At 40.6% G+C, this 13,352-nt stretch overlaps 1 protein-coding gene and 1 long non-coding RNA gene across 5 annotated transcripts in view; one reads left to right on the top strand and one right to left on the bottom strand.

Moving 5' to 3' along the window:
• The window catches only part of ITPRID2 (ITPR interacting domain containing 2), a 41,752-nt gene that overhangs the window by 5,900 nt on the left and 22,500 nt on the right, over nucleotides 1-13,352 (bottom strand). For all 4 annotated transcript variants that reach the window (XM_051787961.1, XM_051787959.1, XM_051787958.1 and 1 more), the window contains exons 11-17: nucleotides 12,219-12,307; nucleotides 7,985-9,205; nucleotides 5,301-5,381; nucleotides 4,789-4,916; nucleotides 3,581-3,731; nucleotides 2,685-2,750; nucleotides 1,610-2,023 (exon numbers count right to left, since the gene is read on the bottom strand). In XM_051787961.1, coding sequence (XP_051643921.1) covers nucleotides 1,610-2,023; nucleotides 2,685-2,750; nucleotides 3,581-3,731; nucleotides 4,789-4,916; nucleotides 5,301-5,381; nucleotides 7,985-9,205; nucleotides 12,219-12,307 — 2,150 coding nt within the window. The remainder of the gene's footprint in view (nucleotides 1-1,609; nucleotides 2,024-2,684; nucleotides 2,751-3,580; nucleotides 3,732-4,788; nucleotides 4,917-5,300; nucleotides 5,382-7,984; nucleotides 9,206-12,218; nucleotides 12,308-13,352) is intronic.
• On the top strand, nucleotides 9,215-12,208 carry LOC127471232 (uncharacterized). The gene is made up of 3 exons (XR_007904599.1): nucleotides 9,215-9,388; nucleotides 10,072-10,199; nucleotides 10,669-12,208. It is a non-coding gene; the product is annotated as an uncharacterized LOC127471232 (long non-coding RNA).

The raw sequence follows: 13,352 nt of genomic DNA, 5'->3' as shown, positions 1-13,352 counted from the left end.
GTGATGGCAAGTTGTTCAGATCCTAATACCAAGTACAGGTCTGGTGGTACCTCACTGTGAGCTGACTGCAGTACCCTTCCTTCCACAGGATAATGCCACTTTCCATAACTCATCCCACTGACTCTAATGGGGCTATTGATGGGATGAAGCACTCACTACTCAGCATGATAAGGCTACTTACTGAAAGCTGGTCTCCATTTCACCTCACTGCCAGTCTTCACCCTCTTAACCCCAGATGGTTAATGTTTGTGGCTATGCATTATTCTTTGCACTCCCAGCTCTGGTTATTTATGGAGTTGATCAAAGGTAAACAAAGTAAATATCTTTGCATGCTTTGAGCTATTCAGAACACTCCTTGATAATGCTTTACTGCTTCACAATCTCACTGTAAAGTGCCCACACATAGCAAAGCCCACAGTTAGTCAGTCAAGAAAACATCTCTACTTTGCAGAGACAGACCCAGCAGACTCTTGTCATCAGATGATGAGTAAAAGGCTACCTTATGGTCTAGTACACTGCCTCTTTCTGCACTAAGAGAAGAGGGGTGAAGATGTGGAAAAAGATTCCCCTGGGACTACAGCTCTTGTTTTATCATGAGATGAGTGGCCTGCATCTCATCTGTTTTAAAGACAAAACTAAGGCAAAGCTGGTTCCAATTACAGACTCAACAAAGGTAGATCTGGAAGGTACCACAGTGTTACAGTCTGGCCTGTTCTACATTTCTAGGTGCAACACCTTGCCTGTCTTTTAAGTGGTTTATGGCAGAGCCATGCAAAACCTTTAAGGGACAAGCTAAAGGCTAAGGGTCCAATGACCCTCAGCTAAAGGTTAAATTCCCATTTCCGTATTCACAGCAGAGTTCACTCCACTTTTTCACAGGCACTTCCTTTCAGAACAAGTAGTTTCTTTGGCTTCCTTTTCCCATTTATTTTACTTGCCAGAAAGCAGATCATACCACTAACAAACAAAACACACAGTTTTAGTCCTGTTTTTTAACCCAGCCTACAGGAAAAATAACCAAGCACTCTCCACTTTCATTGACTGCCAATAAAAGTAGTCCAATAGGATTGGTCCAACATCAGCCTTAAAGTCTGAAATAACTTCTCATCTGCCTTCAGCTTTCTTTACTTATATTCTACAGTCCTTAGAGGTTGGGGTAGAGGGACTGGGAAAGTATGTTTACCATTTACTGCAGCATTGTTTCAGAAACATTATTTCATCATTCAAGTTAACTCCAACTTGGCATTTTAGCAAGTAAATATGACAGAAATTTTTTCTTGGCAAACTGAAATACTGCTGCTTGCTTACTTAATCAAGTAGTTGAGATGACAAGTTCTTTGCCACCCGAACTTATAGTAGCAACTAGCTATTAATTTATGTGCTAATCACTATCACTGAATAAAACATCTGCTGCTTTGCACATGAATATAACTGTGGCTTGAACACCTAGTGACAAATTCTGAGCCTTCAGACACAGTGCAGTAACAGTACAGAGGCGTGGTTTGAGAGGGAAGAGAATATGCCAATGGACAGGAGTTACAGCCAGCCTGTCTTTAGGTTTCAGTAAACACTGTTCAAACATCCTATATCTCAGCCCCTCCTTCCTCACCTCCCGTATGACTTGTTGCAGCTCCTCCTGCTCCACAGTTTTGTGGATTTCATCAACTGAAGGCATGAGAGGGACTTTTTCAAGTTGGTGCTCCACCTCTGGCTTAGGGTCTGCAAGCTCCTCAGAGCTTTCCACCTGCTGTCCAGTGCCTGCTCTCACTGGGGGAGTTGGTGTTAAGGCAACAGAGGCTCGGTACAACTTCTTGCTTTGACTCTTAGACTTTCCTGTTAGTTCAGAGGATCCAACACCAGCTTTTCTACCTGCGTGGCCAGAGCACACTGAAGAGGAATCCGAGTTTCCATGGGAGAATACGGACTCTGTACCCTCTGCTGGGAGAGTTTCTAGTCCAAGATCTCCCAGTCCCAAACCCAGTTCAGACTTCAGAAATGACTGCTCTCGAATAAGTTCAGAGACCTAGGGATTCATAAAAGAAACAGTCGTGAATAAGCATACAAAGAAAGTCACATACAAACACAACTATGTTTTCTTGCTATTTATTTAATCATTTACTCATTCCTTCCATGTAACAAATACAGCTATAAAATAAATACATGCTTTGCCTTTATGACTGCAACAAAGAGAATAATAAAAAGGAATGTGCTTTTTTGAAAGCCAACATAAATAAAAATTGTGGCAGTTCCCCAAGCCACTGACTTTTGCAATACTTATACATCTTGCCAGAGCCACTGACAGAGACACACGTAAGTGTTTTTGTTTGTTTGTTCTTTTCTTTCTGCAGTTTTTGAACTACTTCTTTTCAGTAGCATAAAATGTGCAGAAATCTAAAAGATAATTTTTCCCTAGAAAAATTCACCCTGTAGCCATTGTATCAACTAAATGCAAACAACATCTCACTTCTACATATTCTTCTTAAAAGCAAACAAGCCTTTACAGCTACTTACACCTATAGTTAAATTTGCTTAAGGAAAATTGCAGTTGTTCTCAACAAAGCTATTCAAGGGAGTAAAGTATTTCTCAAATTATGTGTCAAATTATTCCCCTGCAACCTTTTTTAAAGTAAACTCTTTGTGGTTCTTTTTCTCAGTAAAACATACAGTACACAACAATTACTTACTGGTTCAATGACATTCAATGGAGACGGACATGACAGATTATCAGCACTTCTGCTTCCATACATACCCTGAAAAATTAAGTCAAGTTAATGCACTGAGGATTTGTTTAGAGCTGTCAGAAGCTAATATATAAACATGCTGCATCTCAGACGATTTTCTGTAAAACCAGAAATCTGGAAACAGGAAGCAAAGCCGGTTGGAGAAAGTTTGTTTCAGTAATTTTTAAAGCTGGCCCTCTTCTATAAAAGGATTTACAAATAAAAAGATATTTATATGGTTCAAAGAATGCAAGTTTGGCTTGAGATCACAGTAATGCCATATTTTCCTGTTCTTGTGTTTCAATTTTTTTCCTATGACAAAATACTGAAGAGGAAGATGTGTCCTGTGCGTGTGCTGTTTCTACAGAAGAGGACTGGCTAAGAAAGAGGAATGAAACCCAGGAAGAACATATGATACTTTTTGTCTGTGCTTCTTTTGTTTGGCTGACGACAGACTTGCAGAAAAAAGAGGAACAGTCTTCTGTTGAGTGAAAAATAGGAGAAAGTACATTGCCATGCCACCAATAAACATACACAAGTGTCTCTTTTATTCCCCCTTCTGCTTCTGGGCAGTGTTTGTGGGAGCAGAGCTTCTCCCACTGCTTGTTTCCCAAGATGAAATGCAGACTGAAAATAAGAAAATATGACCCCTGATAATACACACAGCCTCACTAGATTCCCCAGATTTCATCCCACTGTCAGAGTTTTAATAGTTATGAGTTATTATTTGTCCCTGCTCATTGCAGGAGGGTTGGGCTAGATGACCTTTAAAGGTCCTTTCCAGCCCAAACTATTCCATGACTCTATGATGAACATTACACTGTGAAAACACATAATGTTGTTGTAAAAATAATACTTACTATGTGTGTCTGAGGTCTGTAAGGTGAAGACATGTGCAGACTTCTCAGCTGGTCTTCCAAAGCAAGCAGGCGTTCTTCTAACTGCATCTCTAACTCCTGTAGCTCCATGCGGACAGACTTTCTCAGGCCCTGTAGCTGATCAGCTTCATATCTACACCAAGACCATCACAAAAAGAACAAAGTATTCATTGCACTCAGCTGCACACTGCAAAGGGACAACTGAGCAGAACAGTCCCAGGAGTAAAGGACTTCATACAAGAGAACTCGAAGTGGAACACAGAAAACTCATGGAAAATTTTCGTAGCGAAATTAGCTGAACGTCTAAATGGAACAGAAGTCTTTCTCCACTTATAGAAAATAGATATGTTTTCAAGGAGAAGACAAAACAGCACAGTGTATCACAGAATATTCTCCAAAAATTTTAGCTTTAAATGTTTAAATATGTGCAAGCCAAAGAAATCAGCATTTATACATATATCTAATCAAACTCAATTTAAAACTGATAAGAACAACAACCACAGAGCAATTCAGTAATCACGTCTTACTTCTCCTGTGTTGTTACAGATTCCCTAGCAATTGCAGCTACATTTTGGCCAGGAAGCCATTGTCTAAGGACAATCTAACTGATTTCAAACATGTTTACTTTTAAAATGATAGGTCAAGAGCTGATTCAACTAAACTAAATATATAAAAGTAGTTTTAAAAATTATTCCACCTCATACTGCAACTTATGGTGAGCACAAACAGTTAGAATATGGAGTTAGAATATGAATGCCATCTGTAGCCTGTCGAGTAGCCACTGAAAGCTGGAAAAGTATTTGACTGCTACAGTGTTCATTCTTATTTACACCTACAAAGATGGGTGGGGGGAGAGATCTAAGATAAAAATCTTTAAGACTTTTTCTGCTGCAATACCCTTTGTTCAAGTACCCTGTCATAAAAGTCCTTAAAATCTGCAGCTGTAGAATCACTTTGGAGAAAGGATGATGAAAAAAATATCATCAATTAACAGAAACAGAGGTTAGAAGAAACAAAGAGTAAAAAACTCTAGAATGAAGAAATAGAGTAAACAAGGTTTGGCAAAAACTCAGCTTTAATACTGTTCAAATTGAAACTAATAGATTTCTTGCTCTGATTTCAGGGGCAGTGACATATTTCCTGATACATCAACATATTTTCTCTTTTTTTTTCTTTAAAGATCATTTTACCTTTCCTCTTCTGTCATGTGCTGATAAACTGTGGTCTGTTGACGCAACATAGTCAATTCCAAATCCATCATTTGGGTTCTGAATAAGTTTAGATTTCTCCTCACCACTTGTAGCTCCTGGAAAGTATTCTTGGGAGGGAGAAAGGGGGGAAATACAAAAATTAATTACATGGGAAAAATTAAAATAAGTTTGGATCCTGTAACAACATTTTCCCAGATGAGCCCTTTGAGTTAACAGCACCTCAGCAACTTCAGCATACGATGGAAGCTGCCTGTTGTGCATTCACAATTTCTCAAGAAAACATTTTCAGCTGCATCATACAAGCAAACTCATGAAGGGGTTTCTATGTCTTTAAATTAATTCCCTTTTAACATTATTTGCAGGATGAAGCCTTCTGTTATCTCTTGAGAGAAAAGACAAGGAACTGCCCAAAGTTAGCACAATCTGTGATACATTTAGGATGTTTCTTCATATTCAATTTTTACTCAGTACCACTACGTAGGCTCACTTACTTCATAGAGAGGTAGAATAGATGATCTCTGAGTAGTGTAACCAGTGGCAGCTGAAAGATCCTGACCCCTCATCACTGGGTACTAGGGAAGAAACAAACGATTTGAAATGGGAAAGTCAGCCATCTCGTTTATGAACTCATCTTCTCAAATGTGTAGACACTTCAAAAGTAGCCACTGTTAAAACACACCCCTTCTGGCATTGAAATTTCTTCTATGTAAATACTGTGGCAGGAATAGGAAACATTAAAAAATGGCAGCACAACCTCTTAAGTAATGCATGTGCACCAAAGCTCTGCAATGCAAGTGTGCTGTGGTTGAAAAACCAAATTAATCCTGTCTGACACAGTGAGTAGAAACAAAAACTAAGTTTTTCTGCAGAAAGTATTTTATGCCTGAAAACTCAGTAGTCTAAACTGTCTTAGCTAATGATAAAAAGAACAACTTCAAAACCAGAACTGAGCAAATTAAACTGTGTCCTATTTTGAAATCATGATTATAGTAATATTTGTTGTGGGATTTTCCTCAGTTCTTAGTTTGGGGGGTTTTTGTTCATTTTGGTTGTTAGTCTCACTCCATTGCCTACATCCAAAGAGCCCTGCTTGCTAATGATCTCTCACTAAAACAAGATTGTTGAAGAATTTCTATTTGCATGTTGCAACAACATATGGAGCAAACAGATAAAACTCAGGAGTTATTACATGTAGAGACAGGGCACAACAAAGAACAGTGGAAATAGCAAAAACATTTACCTTTTCAAACATGAAAAAGACAGCTTGTCCAATATAATTTTGAAAGAATTCAAACGACTATTGATATGCCATGGAAAATTTGAAGCACGTCCATTCATCCAGAGAAGCTGTGCTCAAACATGATCACATCAAGGGGATGGGTTTGTTTTTCCTCTGCCAGCTTTCTCTTGTTCCCTGTTCTATCAGGACTTTATCTACTCCTCTTTATTCCTTCCTAAAATCATAATCACGTTTGAAACATCTCAACTTTTTATTTAGCCACCAAGTATGCTGTGTGCCAAATTTGATCCCTGCTGTAGGAAAAACAAGGAATACATTTTCATACAAACCTCTGCAACGAGAAGGGCCGAGCCCCCAAAATGGAACTAGTCTAGACAAAATATGCTGGAGGAAGTGGTCTAGGAGATGTTACTGTCCCCTCTAGTGATTTTTTTTTCTATTTTTAAACTCAACTATCTTTAGCATGATTTCTGGTTTAATACAGAGGTTTCTTCTTCAGTACATTTAGTTACCATAGTATATGTCATAAAAGTACTGTAGCACACTGTAACCTCATACAAATCAAGGCTGCAATTGGTATACATGAGGAAATTCTACAAAGAAGGTTAAATTCTGGAAATACTTCCTCCCAGGCACACCATCCACTACCTTGAGCAATGGCTGACTTAAAATGCAGTTGGTCACAGCTTCCTGCTGCAGAGCTGGCCACAGCACCAAATTTGCTCTGAGAAACAGGGCCAGATGGTATAACCAAAGGAAGAGTGGACTCACCTCTAACTTCTAACAAATGGCAAAATTAACAAAATAACAGGTCCAGAAAAAGCCCACTACAGCCTACCATCTGCAATATGGTGCAGCCAGGCACGTGTCTGTTCTTGGGCTAAACCCACAGAAATCTTAGGTCTACAACTGAATAGTCTTCATGTATTCATAAAGAGAGACTGAACTGCCCTGCCCACAGAGCCTCCTGCAGGAGCTTGCAGGCTCCTAAACTGGATCACTACTTAAGAAAACAGCGGTACCAGGATGGGAGAGAAGGGACAGCTGCAACTGGGACGGGAGGAGCAGAAGGTGAGGCAGAAATTGGTAAAATACATGTGTTTACATTCTTCAGCATTTCTTTTCTGAGGAGATGGACAAAATTTCACATGCTCTGACAAAATCGATTCTTAATAAATGACTGATAATATCAGGAACATGCTGACTAGCTCCAGCGTTGAAAGTGCAAAAAATTGGCACGAAACAGCACAGAAACAGATAGAGATCAATCAGTGACATGACAAGTGAAGTTATGCGACTTGCCAGGAAAAAATACACTTTTATTAGTTGGATAGGAAGTATGTCAAAGAGCAGAAGAAAAATCAAAGGACTAACCAGACCACTCTATGATTCTATGAATATGTATTTTTAAATCTAAAGCAAATGACTCTCATCTTAAAATAATGGCTGATAAAGAGTACACTGTTCCTCCCTCTCACCCAAGGATATCTATAAAAGCTAAAAAATAAAAAATATTTTAAAAAAATCCAAATCAATCTGAGTCAACTGCAATAAGAAAGCATTAAATGCAAAAATAATGGCGCACTGGAGAGATGACCATAGAATCACAGAATATCCTGACTTGAAAAGGAGCCACAAGGGTCATTAAAGTCCAACTGCTGGCCCTGCACAGGAAAACCAAGAGTCACAACATGTGCCTAAGAGCATTGTCCAAATGCTTCTTGAGCTCTGCCAGGCTTGGTGCTATGACCACTTCCCTGAGGAGCCTGTTTCAATGTCCAACCACTCTCTGGGTGAATAACCTTTTGCTAATATCTAACCTAAAACTCCCCACTTTAAACACTTTAAATTTGCCACTTTAAACAGAAGCTCCTAAAACAGCAGCAAAAAATAAGATGCCCTTTTCTCCAGGGGCAAAATTTGGCTTCCTCTTACCTGTGAGAGGTTCTGCAGAGAGTTTCTGATGTCATGCAGGACCCTGCGTAGCTGCATCTCCACGGTGGAGGGTGGGTTGATGGCAAGAGGTCGATGAGGAACTCCAGTATGCCTTGGAAAGAAGGGACAGTTGAAAGGGGAAAGCATGGCACTGAAGGAAGAGCCAGAGATGCTTGGGACACTGTGGGTGCTGAGTGTTCTCATGTGCTCGCACAGTGGTCTGTCCTGCCACTCGGTGGGGAGGGAGTGGAGGGAGCACGTTGATTGGGACATGTGTGCTGGCGTGTGCAGCGGGCAGCTGTGTACCCTGGTGGGACTGAGCTCCTCAGACAGCCTGTTGGGCCCAGTCTGGGGCACTTCTTTCTTGGAGGATGAAGGTGCAATAAACAGTGTGGATTTGCACACCGGCTGGCTGGCGGCTGCCTCATCCTCGCTTTTGTCATTCTCAGATGCTGCTTTCTCATCATGTGTGTACTTGTAGGTGAAAGAAGGAGGACCGCACAGCGTCTCTTTTCCTGGAGTTAACTGGACATTTACAGAGGACACCACTTTCACTGGATTCAGCAGTGCAGTTGGGAGAGACTGAGAGCGCCTTAGAGGATAGCCTGATTCAGCAAACAAAAGTCTCTGCTTCCTCAGATGATCTTTTGACTTAAGCAGAGTGCATCTGGCCCTGGAATCAGAAGACGAGCTGATGATCCTCATCTCGGCTCTTTGCAAGGCGACTTGAACTCTGTCTACAGGTGATGTGGAGGAACCATCACCTTCCAAAGACTCCATTGACCTGAGGATATGGTGTGTGTGGTACTGAGGAAACTCAAACACACTGCCTTCCTCCAGCAGGTCCAATTCTTTTTCCTTGTTGGAAATGTCTTCCTCTTTAGAGCCGACCTCCCCTTGGACTGTCTCTGATATATGAGATGACTTGCTTTCTTGTCCTTGATTTTTTTCCGTTTTATAGTCAATAGTTTTTCTATCTTCACTCCTGTTACCAGAAGGTGCCCCTACCTTTCGTCTCTCTACTTGAGAGATAATATCCTCTTCATCATCATCATCATCGTCCTCCTCTTCATCATCTTCTTCTTCCTCTTCCTCAAACTTATTGAAACACGGCAGTTCCTTGGCTATCGGTGTCTTCTGTTCCTCACTATGTGACGTCACAGTTGTCTCACTGTCACAGCTGTCGGCACTGCTTCCCATGCCCTGCAAAGACTCCTGAACCTAGGACACATAAGAGACAGCAAAGGAGTGAACATACTGGAGACTCAACTACTGCCTTCTCCAATTCCATATTCATTGGGCATTGGAGTGGGGAGCAGAAAGAGTAATGCAGTTAGTGTGTAAGAGACACAGTGAAGGAGCACAAAGAAACCATGATATCAGATACATTACAAGCACAGTCAAGTATGTCACCATAAGATTTTTTTCTTTTTTAAAGAGAAAACACTTCACACATTCTTTTGATTTGACAATAACTTCTATATTGCCAGAAGAATAGAAGTGGCAGTAGGGTAAAAGAGTAAAATGCTAGTATTTTAGGGAATGATGACTAATGGATAGTTGGGTGATGGTACATAGCATCTCCCATATACAAAGGTTCACAGTGCTGAAATGAAGGGTGGTATTAGGAAATGTATCCAGAGAAGTGAGGAGAACTGCAGACTGTAGTGAAACTACTGTTACAGGACAACACTAAGAATGGAAAAACCAGTCTGCCCTGTTTTAAGTTACAGAATTGTTGAAGACTGATAATCTCACATTAGGATGCTAATCTCAATAGAAGACTGCATTCAGTACTATTAGCTCATCCTTCCTTCCTTTCTCCTGATACTTCTTCCCCTTTTCATTCTAAATCACAGTTTAAACCAGAGCACGTGTAAGGGAGCCAATTTAACAGGTAACAAATGGCAGAAAAAGCATTTTTATGAGACAGGAAAAAAGAGGTCTATGCATATTCTTTAGGCTGGCCTGACTGACTGGTGTCAAGTGGACAAGATATTTTCCTAAGAGAACTATAAAGTACAGTCTTGAAAGTTTACCATAGTTGGTGCACGAACTAAAAATTCTCCCATCTCTGATTTTTACAGCTCTCACTGCCGTTAGGATATTAATTATTAGTTCCTTACAAAGACATTATGTATGGTGTATGCCAGGCTATATATAGTTCCTTCTCCAACCACCTAGAAGATTTCAGTCACGAAGGTCATCTTTGCAAGTATGTACTTAACATTGCACTTAAGAGCACAGCCACAAAATATTATGACTGTGCAGGTTCAGATACTTTTCAAATTAAAACTATTATAAGAATAAAAGATTATAATGTCTAGGTGAAATCACGTGGGCTATGTGTGTCTATATCTGGGTCTCTAATCCTCCATCGCATTGTTCAGTTATGAGTAAGGCAAGTAAAACTTCATGAACTTGGATGGAGAATTCTCTAGTTTCTTTGGCAACATGAAACTCCCTCGCAGATTATCCCATCTCAATATAAAAATCTCCCTCGGAAATTTTTATTTTTGAAGTCAGAGATGAAAGGCAATGTAGTTCAAATTTTGAGTTTTCTTCTGAGTTTCAGAGATAAGCTATGGCTGCTAGAGTCAATTATTTAACAGTAGATGGCACTAACTTACCATACTTTTAAGAAACAATATATACTCCTCTGTATCCCCTTCATCTTTTCACAGGTTCTCTTCACTAGCTGCCAAGTTCTCATTACCCCATGCCTCATCATTCACCCATTTTCTGAATTCAGCTCAGCACTTTGTCTCAATAAAGCAGTGAAGGTGGCAGAAGAGAGCCTAGCAACTCCATGGCACAAACCTTGTGCAGTCTCAATACACCTTTTCAAAACAGCATACAGAAAGCAGAAAAATCTCTTCCCTTCACAGCCAACACAGATAAACTCCACCAGTATTCCAGTGAATGGGCAACTTAGCTGCAACGTGGTTTCAATGGACTCTTAATCAGGTTGCAACCAATATAAAGATCAGGAGTGACCAACTCTAATCTGACTCACCTTTCAACATGCCTGTCAACTTCAGTGCAGCCATGGTTTAGTAGAGAGCAGAACAACTCAGACTATTATGCCTTTGCAGAGACTCAGGCTTATAATTTCCTTTATTCACTTTCTTCTCTTGGAAAGCATAAGCTTATGTTTAAGGGGCACACAAAGACTAGCACTGTCTTGGTTTTTATTTTGGTACTCAATTGAAAAACTACTAAATTGGAAAGCACAGAATACCAGTACCAAAAGGGAAAAGCAACACTGATGGATGGGGAGGGTGAAAAATCTCTTCCTAATAACTGCCAAACAGCTTTTAAAATGCTTGGTGTGCCACATGGGAAAAAACACACAGCAAAAAAAAGTTCAGCAGATGCAAGCCACAGAAATGAAACTACTGAAGGTACCCAGAATCTCTCTATTCCTTCAAGCTTCGGTTTAGGTCCCAGACAGCTAACTGATGGCCTTGGGGCCAGGGTGTGACTCAAGGCTTTTCTCTGTCTACTGGCAGGCCAACCACATCATGGCTATTACTGTGCAAATGTTTGAGGAGAAGCAAGAGAACAGCTCTCCAAAATATCAGGTACAACGCTGTGCAAAAGTGCATTGAGCAGACACCTAAACACCATGCTGGAACAAAAGCTTTCCCTAAGACATGCAGTCTCTGGTCAGTATCACAGCAAGGTCTGGGACAGAGATCAAAGGAACTGGAAGGAGAAAAAGTGTGGAAGCTTGGATTGACTAAAAGTAGTCTACCTTCACAGTAAAGTTAGTATGAAATTGTTTTCACTTTCTATCAGTTGCTAACTTAAAAAAAAAAGAAAAATACAGAGGTGGGGGAAGAGCAGGAAAGCAAAAATGATACAAAAATTGAAATGACCAGCAGAATAGCAATCATACCCTTAATCTCTACCCACTACAGTCATGAGAGAAATGGACTATAATGCTGGAGCCTCAGATAGTGAGAAAAGATACTCCAGAAACAGCAAAGAGGACATACTGAATTTAGAGCTTATTCTAGACCCAAATATATCCAGATTAACCTATCAGAAAAGCTTTCAAATTTGAAGACAGTTCTGTACAGGACTTGGCAGGTCCAGCTCTGAAAACTGTAATTTTATAGGACCTAGACTGATGGTCACAATAGCAAACATCAACATCCCTCCTGTCCTCCCAGGTCCCTTCTGTCCCACAATAATCATTCATATTTCAACCACATTAGGAGAACCTTACCTGAAGCTGATTAAATGGAGAACAATCTGTGGAGTCCTCAGCAAAGCCACTGCTGTCGGAGTGCTGACTCGCTGTCCGTAACAGCTGGTCTGTTTAAAGCAAGCAAAACACAACTGTAATTACTTTACAAATCACAGCCTTTCAAGCCCAATCACATTCAGTATGTGCTTTCCTTTTACATCAAAGTAACATTAAGTGGATAACAATTCCTTTTCAAGTTCCACTTTGAACAATACAGAGAAACAACTTGTTTGCTTCAAGCAAAACCTCTCTCACGCAAAGCCCTACTTCTGAAACTTCAAGCAGCAGTGGAAGAGAAGCCACCTTTTACATTTTTCTTTCCTGTGCTGTGGAAAAAAACCACTCTGCAGATATTGTCACAGCTGGAGTTCCCCTTCAACAAAACTGCATCACTGGTTAATTCACATGCAGCCAGTGGAGGAGTTGCTTTTGTGTTGGCAAGCACCGATTTGACACCCCTCCTAATCACAGAGATAAAGGAGATCCCTCTTCTCCTACCAGCTTACACCACCCCATACACCCAAAGGAACAGCATCACATGAGCAGGGAGGGTGATGCAGGGGCCTCTACCAACTGCTGGAGATGGTCCTCTGCTGGTTTAGCGAACAAGTACAAAACATCCCTTTACACATCAATGGGCAATCTGCCAAAGCACATTCCCAGCGCTCATTTTATACATGCAAGATAAAATTCTCCTGCTTGTTCCTTTCTACTTACATTAGGTAAGTGTTAAAATAGCCTAAAGAGGCTCTAAAATCCTCAGTGTTTCCCAGGAGTGACCTTCTCTGGTGCAAGTAGTGGACTCATAAAGCTGCTTTAAGGAGATGTCAGCAAGCTCTGCAGTACACTATTGCATGTATATTGTTCCCAACGGGAAACAGGAAGCACCCACCAAGTGTGAGTTTTACCTTACAGCACCATAAACATTTTGCTCAGCCTGAGGGCAACATAGGCGACAACCTTATCTGACCTCTAGGTCTCAGGAAAAGTGTACAAGCTTGGAGATAGGAAGCAACCACAGTGGCCTCTAGTCTTTAGACCCCTGCCACCTACTCCTCTTCACCCTTGGGCAAGAGCTTGCTGCTGTCTTCTCAGAGGCTTAATGCAGAATTT

Source organism: Manacus candei, unplaced genomic scaffold, assembly GCF_025592945.1.
Source record: "Manacus candei isolate 608988 ecotype Guabito, Panama unplaced genomic scaffold, ASM2559294v1 h1tg000023l, whole genome shotgun sequence".
In the NCBI taxonomy this organism is placed as follows: Eukaryota; Metazoa; Chordata; class Aves; order Passeriformes; family Pipridae; genus Manacus; species Manacus candei.
Note: the sequence above shows the minus strand (reverse complement) of the source record. Positions and strands in the feature narration are given on the sequence as shown.